This window comes from Primulina huaijiensis, chromosome 10 (assembly GCF_012295235.1).
Source record: "Primulina huaijiensis isolate GDHJ02 chromosome 10, ASM1229523v2, whole genome shotgun sequence".
NCBI lineage: Eukaryota > Viridiplantae > Streptophyta > Magnoliopsida > Lamiales > Gesneriaceae > Primulina > Primulina huaijiensis.
The window spans coordinates 18,833,604-18,846,051 of record NC_133315.1 but is presented as its reverse complement, the minus strand read 5'-3'; the positions used below and the strand labels follow the sequence as shown (position 1 = coordinate 18,846,051).

Below are 12,448 nucleotides of genomic sequence, written 5' to 3'. Positions count from 1 at the left end.
TGACCATAACCTCACATTTACATACCCAATAGAATTTTTCAGTTAAACAGCTCCATTTTTGGAAGAACGTGAAGTCTTGAAAATATCAAGGTTTTTCAGTTAGTGATTCTCATTTGTTTGCCAATATTTTTATGCGTACAGACACATATTTAAATATCAGCATGAAATTTTCGCAATCACAAGTTTCTTGAATGTTGTGAGGGCTTGTTATGATCTTTTTCGTTTCAAATCGGAGCTTTATTCGTGGGATTTGACAGAAAAATTTAGAACTCAACTTTTAAAACCGGGGACGATAATTTTTTTTTTCTAAAATCACAAACTGGAATAAATTATGAACAAATGGGATTTCAGAGCTCAACTTTTAAAACCGGGGACAATATATTTTTTTGCTTCCAAAATCACAAACTGAAATAAATTATGAACAAATGGGATTTCGGGATAGGACAAAGATCGATGTCCTAATTTTGATTTTCCTCCATGGAAAAAATTATATTACCCAGCTTCTAAATTTCATTCACAATTTCTAAACATCCAAAATTAAGTTGCTTCTGATGAACTAAATTTTTTCCGCTATTAAAAGTAATAGAACACAAATATAAATAAGTATTGAATAAATGAATGTGTAGACAAATGAATAAAGTTGAAGCAAATAATATTAGACAAGACTGTATGAGTGGAGTATCGTGTATGGTTCAATCTATTTTAGCAACTTGTGCAACCAAATCATCACATCCACTTGTCAACCCACGATTGGCCCAATCATGACAGCCGCAAATGTGACATCTTTTGTCACAGCACAGCATACACAATTATAAATTGAGCCATGCATGAGGAAGGTTTGATGTGTGGCAAAGAGAGTGTTAGTGGGGGGATAAGATTTTTGATAAATTATTGGTTTTTGCTTCAATAATTTCAGTTCATATCATCAAATTTCTCGACCACAAAAAGGGAGGAGAAAGAAAATTATTGACACCAATGGCCTCAGCCTCATTCCTCAAGTCATCTCCTGTTCTTGACAAGTCTGAGTTCGTTAAAGGCCACTCCCTTCTCCGCCACCCATCCACCTCCGCTGCCACCATCCGCTGCCAGCCCAAGGCGGCACCATCACCGCTCACCGTCCGTGCATCCTCCTATGCCGATGAGCTCGTCAAGACTGCGGTATATGGCTAGTTTCATCATTTGGCTTGGTTCAGTTCTTGCATAATGTTTTATAAAACTGCGTTTTGTAGTTTATTTGGTAGTAAGTTTATTGGAGAGGCAAGTGTTTAGCTAATTGAGAGACTGACCTTTTTTTGTAAATGTGTCTTGGGTGTAGAAAACTGTTGCATCACCAGGGCGTGGTATTCTTGCCATAGATGAATCAAACGCGACTTGTGGGAAGCGTCTAGCATCCATTGGGCTCGATAACACCGAGGCGAACCGTCAGGCTTATCGCACTCTTCTCGTGGCTGCCCCTGGACTCGGCCAGTACATCTCTGGTGCAATCTTATTCGAGGAGACTCTCTACCAATCCACCATTGATGGCAAGAAAATAGTGGATGTTCTTGTTGAGCAGAATATTGTCCCCGGCATTAAAGTCGATAAGGTAATCAATAACCACCCGTTCCATTTCTTAGTTTGCTGTTAGCAGGATGGATCTAAGAATTCTTCGTTGTTGTGACTATGCTGCGATGTGGGTAAGAGATTTGAATGATTCTTGAATGCTTATATAATTAATGGGATTCGAACTTTGCAGGGTTTGGTTCCACTTGCTGGTTCAAATGACGAGTCATGGTGCCAAGGTCTTGATGGCCTCGCCTCTCGCTCCGCTGCTTACTACCAACAAGGTGCTCGTTTCGCCAAATGGTAAGGATACTTATTCGTACTTTTGTCTCCTCTCAAACTAAATATATGTAAATGCTACCGGTAGACCTTAAATAAAGTTTAATGTCCTTGATTCTAACCAAATTTTCGGTTCGGACCTTGCTCAGGCGTACTGTGGTGAGCATTCCCAATGGTCCATCTGCCTTGGCAGTGAAGGAGGCGGCCTGGGGCCTAGCCCGCTATGCCGCCATTTCTCAGGTACATATATCCCCTTCCCGTTCTAACTGTATGATATTATGCTAGGGGAGTTTAGGGTGATGAGCATGACTCGGGATTTCAAATTTAAACATCCAACTGTTTGATTAACTCCAGTCCACACGATTTGATGGAACTGAAGGTGTTTTTTCATGATGATTCAGGAGGCTGGATTGGTCCCAATTGTGGAGCCAGAGATCTTGCTAGATGGCGAGCACGGGATTGACAGGACTTATGAGGTAGCTTTGAAGGTGTGGGCTGAGGTGTTTTTCTACTTAGCCGAAAACAATGTGTTGTTTGAGGGTATTCTCCTCAAACCAAGCATGGTGACTCCTGGTGCAGAATGTAAGGAAAAGGCGACACCCGAACAGGTTGCTGCATACACACTCGGCCTCCTCCGAAAGCGAATCCCCCCAGCCGTTCCTGGAATCATGGCAAGTATTTCCAGTTTTGCTTCATATACATGCGCGTGTTAATTAGTCGAGTTTAAATTTGAGACCAGGTTTAATCTTTTGATGAGCAGTTCTTGTCTGGTGGGCAATCTGAGGTGGAAGCAACCTTGAACTTGAATGCCATGAACCAAGCCCCGAACCCGTGGCACGTATCGTTTTCCTACGCAAGAGCTCTTCAAAACACATGCCTGAAGACTTGGGGAGGCCGCCCGGAGAACGTGAAGGCGGCTCAGGAAGCTTTGCTCATCAGGGCCAAGGCTAACTCGTTAGCTCAACTCGGCAAGTACACCACCGAGGGAGAATCAGAGGAAGCCAAGACAGGAATGTTTGTGAAAGGCTACAGCTACTAATAAGCATATTTCACTACCAAAAAATGGTCCGCTTTGTGACGAATTTATGAATGAAAGGAAAAAGGATTTCCTATTCAGCGTTGATTCATAGCTATTTTTGTTCATTATTTTTACTTATTAAACACTTGATAAACTTAATCAGCACTGATGTGTGATGAGATATGAAATAGTGTGTGTGTGCTCGTGTACAAGAAAGAAGCATGATAAATAAAAATAGAGGTGTTTCCTATGATTTAACATCTACATAAATAGTTATATTTCTGATGGCAAAATATTATTTGCACTTCCGACTATAATAATCTCAACTATAAAACGCAAACTTATATGATTTATCGACAACGGAATATTTAATAATTATAAGGTTTTTAATCTTTATTTATTTCCAGGAAATAATTGTTTCTCGAATTTTCTTGTGCCTATAAAAAAAATCTTTAAAACGTATACTTTAACCCTGGTAAAATTATCCGGCAAGTGATTTAGTTTTTAAATGAGAGACATTTAAGCCATACTGGCATTGAGTATTACTTGCAACATATAATAAATCGATAGAACGCAGGTTCGTCAAATTTCATCACACCACAACAAAGTATAAAGTCTTTGTTGATAATAATAATAATTTACACCCACTTCACAACAACAGCAATAATGTTTTAAAATAAGAAACAATAATAAATAATAAATGAAATTCAATGTTTTATAATTTATAACTTGATTTTGATTTAATATTGGATCAAGATCCATATTTCCACACGTAAAATGAAGCATGCTTACGTACACCGTTCATGCATCCAAGGAGTGACGGAGAACAATTTGGAATTAATATACAATCAACCCTTCAAAGAGTATTTCTTCCCAGTGAAGGCCTGGAATTTGGGGTCTTCTTTCTTTGGAGGCTCTTGTTTGGTGTCTTTTGAAGTGTCCTGTGATAAAGGTTAACGGATATCAGATCCAGAAACATCCTTTTAACCATCTGATATCTGATAATCGGAAAAGTATGAACGACTTGACATTTTTTTTGTGAGGGAACATATCTTTGTGAGATCTTGAGCATGGAATCTGATTTTTTTTGGCAGGGAAAAAGGATACCTTTGATGATTCACTGGTGCGGTTTGCATTTGAACCAAAAACAAGCTTGCCCTGAGACTGGCGACTGGTGCTCTGTGAACTGGAACTGGATGCAGAAGCTTGTCCACCATCATTGGAGGCATTCAGGTTCTTGAAAGTGGGCGCAGATGAAGAGGCTGGTGGAGGCTGGGTTTTCAGGGGTTTTCCATCCAGTCTTCTCGCAGTACCAGTAAATGGATTGAAGTTCGGTTCAGTCTCAGCTGTAGGCTCCTGGCCTGAACAAACGAACAGAAAAAGGCACAAAATGGCCAAGATAATGGTTAGTTGATGACTAGCATAGGAAGGATTTGTCCAAGAAGAAATCTCGACTTCCTTGAAAGGAGAATCAAGAAAAGAAATGTATCCATGTTAACTGGATAGATGAGGTTTGCAGCAACTTATTTTCTAAAAAGGGGAACCTACAGTGAGCAGTAACCTCTTGATTGTAATATAATTAATTGCCAACGTACTAAAGTAATGATATGATGATGGATATAAGAAAATGAGGAACACTGAAAAAAATCGTACCTTCTGTTCTTTTGCTTGTTGGAATTGACAGTGCAGGTTTTTCCGGCTCCTTGTAATCGAGAGGAGGAGCAAAGTCCACTTCACAATCGGTTTCGATAATAGTTATGGCATTAGAAGGCTTCGACTCGATTATATCTATGTAATATTTTTTATTGTTATAAGCCACCATGATACTATCCCCCGTGGTCAAACAAGAAAAATTCCTTAATGTCGTCTCCAAGCTGCAAGAGAGAATTTAAAAAATAAAGATTAAACTAAGATAAGCAAAAAAAGAGGAAATTTTCAAAAATGTCGTTTTTCTAGGAAAACCAAAAGAGAAGCTAGACAACACCAAACACATGTATGAGAATCACGGATACAGTAACGAGTTAATTTATGTCCAACACTCACATAGCTTTTGGATTTGATATATCCAAGAAATCCTTTGTGTGAGGTTGCAATTTGACATATGTACCCTTTGGAAGAGTTACATTTTTTACCCGTACAATATCTCCTTCTTGCAACAACAGATTCTCCATCATCTGCACGATCACAAAACATCAAATCGTGTCCCAAAGTAATAAAAGTCATAATATAATGTGCATGCAGATTGCACATACCCAGTAAGGCATATATATCATGCCTTCTTCTGCAATGAATTCCAGAACTCCACAATGAGAAACTCGTTCAGTTGCAGCGTTTCCAAGCTCAAACAACATAGGGTAATCAATTTGAAGTGATGCTGTAAGATAAAGTCAAGTTAGATCAAGGCTCGAAATCAATAACTGTCCAAGCCCAAGGAAAAGGTTTATAAACAATATAACGTCACTAGAAAAAAAGATGTGAAACTAACCAAGGCGATCTAGAGCCGAAGGAGGCATGATTACTGAAACAACAAAAAAAGGTGGAATAAGATATCATGGGTCAAGGAAACATACTATTCTGCCTACAGTTATAGTTTATTAAACTGATTACCTTTGTCACCATTTTCTATCTGTGCCTGCGAATTAAGAGATAGGAAAAATCAGAATTAAGATGGGAAAAATCAGAATTAACTCAAAATTGATTACAGTATCAAATTCTGTAAAAGTTTCAAGTAAATACCAATGGTGAGAGTACACAAGCGTTGTATGAAAGACAAAAAAACCCAAACTATGAGTTCCAGGAAAAGGATACATAACCGTGAAAAAATCTTCAAAGAGTATCCATGGGGTTAAAAAACAGTTGGTAGTGTTAACTCAACTATAAGTTACATCTGTGAGAATCATTGCAAAATTAAAGTAAAAATAAATTAAAAGTCGGAGAAGCCGTCAAACCTTGTCGATGAAAGACGCAGGATAGCACCGATATGTTTGCTCAAATGACATTCCATGGTATCCATATCCGTTAAAAAACTGAAACAAGAAAGCAAAAAATATATATGTGAACACACCTAGTGAAGGCTCTCATAACTGCAATAACACAAAATAAAGAGTGTTAAAAAATTCGCAAATATACATCCTCGTTGACATTTGAAAATGATGTCCTGGAGGCATAAAATATCCAGAACGCCATTCCAAAGCAGCAAGAGCCCAAAACTAGTTTGACAATGCAGTCTCATGGCTAATAATCCATCATTACTCTGAGTTTAGCAAGGGCTTATATTTTATTAACCTATCACATGCTCAATAACTCTTGAATCTCTTCTTCCCCTCCAAGAGACCCTTGATCAAAGAACTGTATGCATCTTAAAAATCTTAGAACTAATAATTACCTCTGCATAGAACCCATATCGACCAAAAAAAAAATCATATACTCCACTGAAATCTTGATTATTAGCTCATTAATATTTTAGGCTAGAATCAGCCACAAGCATTTTGTACTTCCCAGCGAACACATCGATGAATACACCTCATCAATTGACACAATCAACCCAAAAGTATGAAGAAAACCAACTACAGACCACCCGAACTATAGTCACACTTAAACTCTTAACCTCAATAGCACTAGCAGTATAAAACGCAGCAGCAAATTTGCGACAATCATGATCCTAGGAAATAATATTATCCAGTAAGGTCGGTCAGTAGTCAGTACTCAATATATGCAAAAAAATACACATGGAGATCTCAAAAAGAAAATTCTCAGAGCAAACAAGAAATTCGATTTTCAAGCACAATAAAGAACAATTTTTTTCAGAATAACTTCAACACAGCCAAATAAAAAATTCTTAAAAATCGGAATTCGTTTCGAGGCGCACCATATTTAATAAATCCCAAACGACGAAAACGCGCTCTCAACTCTGAATTCACCTGCAGAAAAAAACAATCACAAAATTTGATTAATTAACCAATAGAAATGGAAAAAGGTTAATCAATCACGCGACAGAGTAAGAGTCCGCGGGGTAAACTCGAAGGAAAGGTCATTACTTCGAATAGCAGAACGTAAGCGCCGATCTTTCACCAGAGATTTCGGGGGTAAGAGAGAAGTCTAGAGCACAAGTTAGATTGGAAGTGATCAAAGGAAAGGAACTGGAGAGATAATATGGGGGAGGAAAGATCCGATGCGTCATTCTTGTGCACGAATCTTAATTTATGTGATTGGGCTGGGCCTTTCCAATATCGTCTAGTCAAGCCCATCTTATGAAGCAGCCCATAGTATTAATAATTAATCACGATAAAAAAAATTATTATAAAAATTATAGCTAATAATTCTTATTTTTGTTTTTATAATAATTATATCAATTATAACAATAAGTTTTTTAAAAAATATAAAGATATGTAAAATTAATTTAACAGATATGTTAAATAGTAACTATTCATATGCCCTTTTTATAATCATCATGACATAGAAATACAATATTTATAAACTCTAATATGTTATTTTATTTAAAATTATGTTATTTGAATTTTGGTGTTATACCCATACATTATTAGGTATAATGATTAGTAAATTAGTCGGACATAGTACACAATACATTTGCCTGATAATTCGGGTAAACATGAACTGCAGTCTGATTGAGTTTTGTTTTGAAATTCATAATTTGTAGTAAAAAATAAACAACTTGTAAATAAACTAGTTATAAAATAATTCTCAAAAAAATCGACAGTAGAGCATATTGAAAGTGTGGCTCAAGTAACGGAAGATTATGTCAAATGCAGGCAGGTAAGGCAAAGTCGTCTAAGAAAAACCAAAGTTGTCATTATTTGTAAATAAATATAAGACTTGTGTCCAGTAGCAGAAATCACAGAATTTTTATACCGTGCGAAGCTACAAAAATACACAAAAGTTGATCAATCCATCAAATAATAAACGCTCGATGAGTTCTTTTATTCATTTAAAGGAGAAACCAAATATTCGAATACAAAGAACAGCACAAAAGTTACCAAATAAAGATCTGTGGGATATCTTGGATGAGAGTAAAAGTTTCATTCAAAGCAAGCCATGATTTGAGTTATCCGCTACTCAGCTCTAGACTGGCCGGCTCGAGAAGACAAAATAATGCCAACAATTAGGCCGTAGAGTGCCAGAGCTTCAGCGAAAATGAGAATGAGGATCATCCCTACAAAAAGCTTTGGCTGCTGTGCGTTAGCCCTGCAAAGAAGATGTCGGGTTGAGATCCATTTAAAAACATACATGTTCATAAAAGTACATATAGTTGTTTGAAATCCATTCCGAGGATGAAAACTGGGGTGGTTGCAGCTGAGCACATCATAAGGAAATGGAAAGATTTTACGTCATAGCTCAAGCGCTCAGAATATCAACATTTGAAGCTAAACAAGATCACATTGCTGCATGATTACACTGGCATGTTTCACTCAACATCCTCGAATTTTGTTGGTTCTAGTTTATACCGACTTGGTTTTGGTGGCAATAGGTATTATCGAAGAATAAAGATTTTTATTTGCAATTTACAATTTCTTTTTCAACAATCAACAAAACAAAACAAGACCTGAAGCATAGAATTTCATCATCAACTACACCAAATTACAAATTATATGGGCTCCCAGAAACAGGCACAAATTTAATTGCTTCATGACGGAGAAAACTTAAAAATGCCATTTCAAGTCAAACATTATAGCTCAAGCCTTAAAAACTCTCTCATAATACATACATTAAATCTTCAATAATCAGTGAAAATTATCCCTTAATTTTTACTTCATTAAACATTTCAAAGTGGAATCTATAATAAACCATGCTGACAACTAAATTTAATTTTGAAGTAAACCTGGCGCTATCACCTAAGCGACTGTAAAACTTACAACATCACAAGACAAATCAAACTTCAACCCTGAAAGATTAGAATTTCCATGAAATTGATACAAACACATACCTAACACCAGCATCTCCGACAATCCCGATGGCCATTCCCGCAGCCAGCCCAGCGAGTCCACAAGAAAGGCCCGAAGAGAGATGAGCATAGCCATCAAACAGGTAATAAGACTTAGCTTTAGGGTTAATACCAGTGCTGATAATCACAGCAATAATGAGACCGTAAATACCCAAAACACCAGCCATAACCACTGGCACGATTGATTTCATTACCAGCTCTGGCCTCATCACCCCCATCGAAGCAACACCAACGCCACTCTTAGCAGTCCCATATGCAGCACCCATACCTGGGGGAAGAAAAAAGAAACAAAATAGAAAACAAGAAAAGACGAAATTTTGTGAAGTTATCCAATCCAAATCCAATATAAGTGTCCCATCGAAGGTCAGTCGGTTAATTCAACACGAAATGAGAATAAGCATACATTTTTATTGGTTCCATTCTATCTAATCCAACCCAGCTGATTACTCATTCCACGACCTAATCTACAAGTTCAAACAAGCAATCTTACCACGATCTCAAAAACTACACCATATAATTTCATGCTCCTGTTGGATCCATGATTTATTACCGAACAACATACAATCTCATTTTCCTCTGAACAGAATATGAATTTCAGATACTTCATCGACAAATTTAATAATCATTAAAAAAAAGTAAACCACCAGCATAAACCAACAAAATGAAGAAAAACATTATATTCATTAATTCTTCCACACAACTCATAATCGAAACATATATAAATAAAAAGTGAGAAATAATCACATCAAAGGGGAAAAAACGTAAAATACTTACAAGAGAAAACAAGGGCCGCAGCGGCGCCGAGGAATCCGAAGAAGGGAGCAGTTTCATCGCCGCTGAAGGTCGAAGACATTGTTCTGGAACTGAATTCAGCTCTATTTCAGCAGAGAGTTGAAACTTTTTGCTGGATCTGGATTTTAGCGATCGATTTCTCTCTTTCTTCTCTGTGCGTGGATTAGGCCTTTGGGTATATGAGAGAGAGAACCAATCATTAACGAGCAGTCGGAAAAGATAGAGACAGCTATGATTATTCTGAAACATACTGGATTGGGCTTTTGGGAGCTTTGGGCCTTCCTTCGAGCTCATTACAAGTATGATCTAGTATTGGTTACATTTTTATACAAAAAACTTTTCTTGTGGTGAATTCCTTAATAACAAAGTATATAAAACTTCCTTAATAATTTCCCTTTGCTTTCTAATTTAATTCTTTTCAATTAATCCATTTCTTTTTGGTGCATTATTTCCGATGTAAAAATTTGTGTGAGACGGTGTCACGGGTCATATTTTGTGAGACAGATATCTTACTGTTTATTTTAATTTTCTGTTTAAATAGATATGGAATTTTTCCCGTTTTATTCTTTTTATCACGTGCATGACATTTTTGAAATCGTGGTATAATTTTCTTTTGTCACCAGAAGTAAATGTCACATAGATAATCGAAATATATTATACAATATGATACGTAAATAAATCATAAAAAATTATTGAATATTATTGAACGAACACTCAATTGAAATTTTACGAACAGTGTAATAATTACAACCCAATCAAACAAACCTTAAAAAACCATGCATATGCATTGCATGTCAACACCAAACCGACGATACAAACATTTTAAACTGTCATGCACTCACATTCTGTCTTTTTCGATTGTTTGTTAATTTATTTCTAAAACTATATATTTTTTTTAAAATAACACACACTTCATTTGAACTTTGAAGAGGCGGAAAACCAATTCTTTGTTCACATCGTAACAAATAAATCAAACACAAATGCACCATTTAAAAAGCTTAAGGATGATGCGGAGGTAGTGGTGGGAAGTGCCCGAATTTGGGGTGGTGGAAGTGTCCGAATTTGGGGTGGTGGAAGTGCTTTGGAGGAAATTTGATCTTCGGGATCAATGGAGGGAATGGCTTCTTATACACTGGTGGTTTTGGATGGTAGACTGGAACTGGTGGTTTGTATACTGGTACCGGTGGCTTGTAAACGGGTGGTTTTGGCTTGTGGACGGGGACCGGCGGCTTTGGCTTGTGGACTGGTGGTTTTGGCTTGTAGATGGGAACCGGCGGCTTGTAGAGGGGAACGGGTGGCTTGTAAACTGGTGGTTTTGGCTTGTACACGGGAACCGGCGGCTTGTAAACTGGTGGTTTTGGCTTGTAGACGGGAACGGGCGGCTTGTGCTCTGGAACTGGTGGCTTGTAGACGGGAACGGGCGGTTTGTAGACTGGGACAGGCGGCTTGTAGAATTTTTTCTTCCACGGATGGGTGTATGGAAAAGGCGGGTGCTTGAAGAAATGCCAAGAGGTTTTAGATGCACACGTTGCAGTTGAGAACTGCGGATTTTTACTCGGCCCGAAGGTTTGAATACCATTCGTTTGGGATTTCAAGACGATTTTCGTGGATTCGACGCCATTTTGAGCTACGCAGGGGACTGCGGCGGGGCTGTGGAGCTGCACGTAGCAATCTTGATGGAGTTGTGAGACTGAGATCTTGAATTTTCCATCTTTGTCGAGCTTGGTTATATCTCCCATTCTTTTTGTTTCCCCGTGTTCGAGCTTACAATCAACGCTCGCACTGAGACCTACATACATAAAATCAGGTATCGGATGAAGAACGAGTACGAAAGCCTTTTGTTTGGTGTTGAATTTCTTCTACATTATATATCTATGTTTGCATAAACAAACATTAATGTGGCCGAAATTACCTGAAAATGCCTGATCAGTAGTTTTAATGTCATACTCATTGCAATCAGCACACTCCGCTGCCCCGACAACCTCGAACAATGTCTTGTCATCTGCACTGCAAATCCCCAATAAAGACACAAAGAAAACGCCCCAAAGGGCTGTCTGACAAAGGGAATGAACCCTCATCTTAAACTAAATCTTCTCGGGAACCCCACTAGTACTTGGAACGAAAGGCAGACAAAAGCTGAAGGGCAGTAGCCCAAAGTGATTCCTGAGTAATAGCGAGCTCAAAGTTATCTGTTATATAGAATGGGACACCGACAGAAAATTAATATCGGCACAAGAGTTAGGGTCCCATCGATGGCGACATGCATACGCAGCTTAGCAAGCAATATCAATTTTCTTCATTGAAGGAACTTCAACTGCAATATTATTATTTTCTTTTCCATCCGCAAACCTACTCGCTCACTCTCATTATGAGTATTGATCAAATGTGTGGTGTTAATATTAATATAAATTTCCAATGAACATGACAGGAAAACCATAAAAATATCCTTTCTACACAATACAAGATGTTAAACTAGATGGTGATAACACCATGTGTTTGCAAACTCTTATCAAAATTGATTATTTGGTTTTCATGTGTAAATATTACGCATGAAAGCCAAATAATCCCTCAATTAGTCTGTTGAAATTATCTGCAGAATGATTTTAAAATAGATTATTTGGTTTTCATGTGTAAATATTATGCGTGAAAACCAAATAATCTCTCAATTAGTCTGTTGAAATTATCTGCAGAATAATTTTTAGGTCATGTGACTTCGCATCATCCGACACCGACATTTTTTGTGTCAATTAATCCTTCAAATTTTGTCTTTTCTTAAATAGAAATCCATGTATCTAAAAAAATCTTACTTCTTTTGAATATATATTGAATCGAAGCTTAATATGCTGATAAATGACGAT

General features: G+C 37.4%; 4 protein-coding genes across 10 annotated transcripts; 1 reads left to right on the top strand and 3 right to left on the bottom strand.

The window, feature by feature from the left end:
• The first annotated feature begins 827 nt into the window (after window positions 1-827).
• LOC140986275 (fructose-bisphosphate aldolase 1, chloroplastic-like) lies at window positions 828-3,092 on the top strand. Its single transcript, XM_073454403.1, has 6 exons — window positions 828-1,158; window positions 1,316-1,585; window positions 1,736-1,845; window positions 1,971-2,061; window positions 2,223-2,492; window positions 2,582-3,092. The coding sequence occupies exons 1-6, from the start codon at window positions 976-978 to the stop codon at window positions 2,858-2,860; spliced, it is 1,203 nt and encodes a 400-aa protein (XP_073310504.1). The 5' UTR covers window positions 828-975; the 3' UTR covers window positions 2,861-3,092.
• Window positions 3,093-3,520: 428 nt separating this feature from the next.
• On the bottom strand, window positions 3,521-7,029 carry LOC140986996 (uncharacterized). Of its 2 annotated transcripts, none has more exons than XM_073455418.1 (10): window positions 6,877-7,029; window positions 6,708-6,759; window positions 5,788-5,865; window positions 5,447-5,471; window positions 5,325-5,357; window positions 5,092-5,213; window positions 4,883-5,013; window positions 4,493-4,713; window positions 3,947-4,200; window positions 3,521-3,780 (listed from the first exon to the last, which is right to left on the bottom strand). In XM_073455418.1, the coding sequence occupies exons 2-10, from the start codon at window positions 6,708-6,710 to the stop codon at window positions 3,688-3,690; spliced, it is 960 nt and encodes a 319-aa protein (XP_073311519.1). In that variant the 5' UTR covers window positions 6,711-6,759; window positions 6,877-7,029; the 3' UTR covers window positions 3,521-3,687. The 2 variants fall into 2 exon arrangements, with proteins under 2 accessions (XP_073311519.1, XP_073311520.1); XM_073455419.1 differs by lacking the exon at window positions 6,877-7,029 and adding an exon at window positions 6,834-6,850.
• Window positions 7,030-7,628: 599 nt separating this feature from the next.
• On the bottom strand, window positions 7,629-9,804 carry LOC140986646 (V-type proton ATPase 16 kDa proteolipid subunit). Its single transcript, XM_073454953.1, has 3 exons — window positions 9,573-9,804; window positions 8,781-9,066; window positions 7,629-8,041 (listed from the first exon to the last, which is right to left on the bottom strand). Exons 1-3 carry the CDS (start codon window positions 9,649-9,651, stop codon window positions 7,909-7,911), a joined length of 498 nt encoding a protein of 165 aa, XP_073311054.1. The 5' UTR covers window positions 9,652-9,804; the 3' UTR covers window positions 7,629-7,908.
• A 468-nt stretch (window positions 9,805-10,272) lies between these two features.
• LOC140986696 (uncharacterized) lies at window positions 10,273-11,685 on the bottom strand. 6 transcript variants are annotated; one of them, XM_073455013.1, is made up of 3 exons: window positions 11,503-11,685; window positions 10,862-11,379; window positions 10,273-10,819 (listed from the first exon to the last, which is right to left on the bottom strand). In XM_073455013.1, exons 1-3 carry the CDS (start codon window positions 11,666-11,668, stop codon window positions 10,589-10,591), a joined length of 915 nt encoding a protein of 304 aa, XP_073311114.1. In that variant the 5' UTR covers window positions 11,669-11,685; the 3' UTR covers window positions 10,273-10,588. The 6 variants fall into 6 exon arrangements, with proteins under 6 accessions (XP_073311114.1, XP_073311113.1, XP_073311116.1 ...); XM_073455012.1 differs by having other exon boundaries at window positions 10,273-10,846; window positions 10,883-11,379; XM_073455015.1 differs by having other exon boundaries at window positions 10,883-11,379.
• Between the last annotated feature and the right edge of the window lie 763 nt (window positions 11,686-12,448).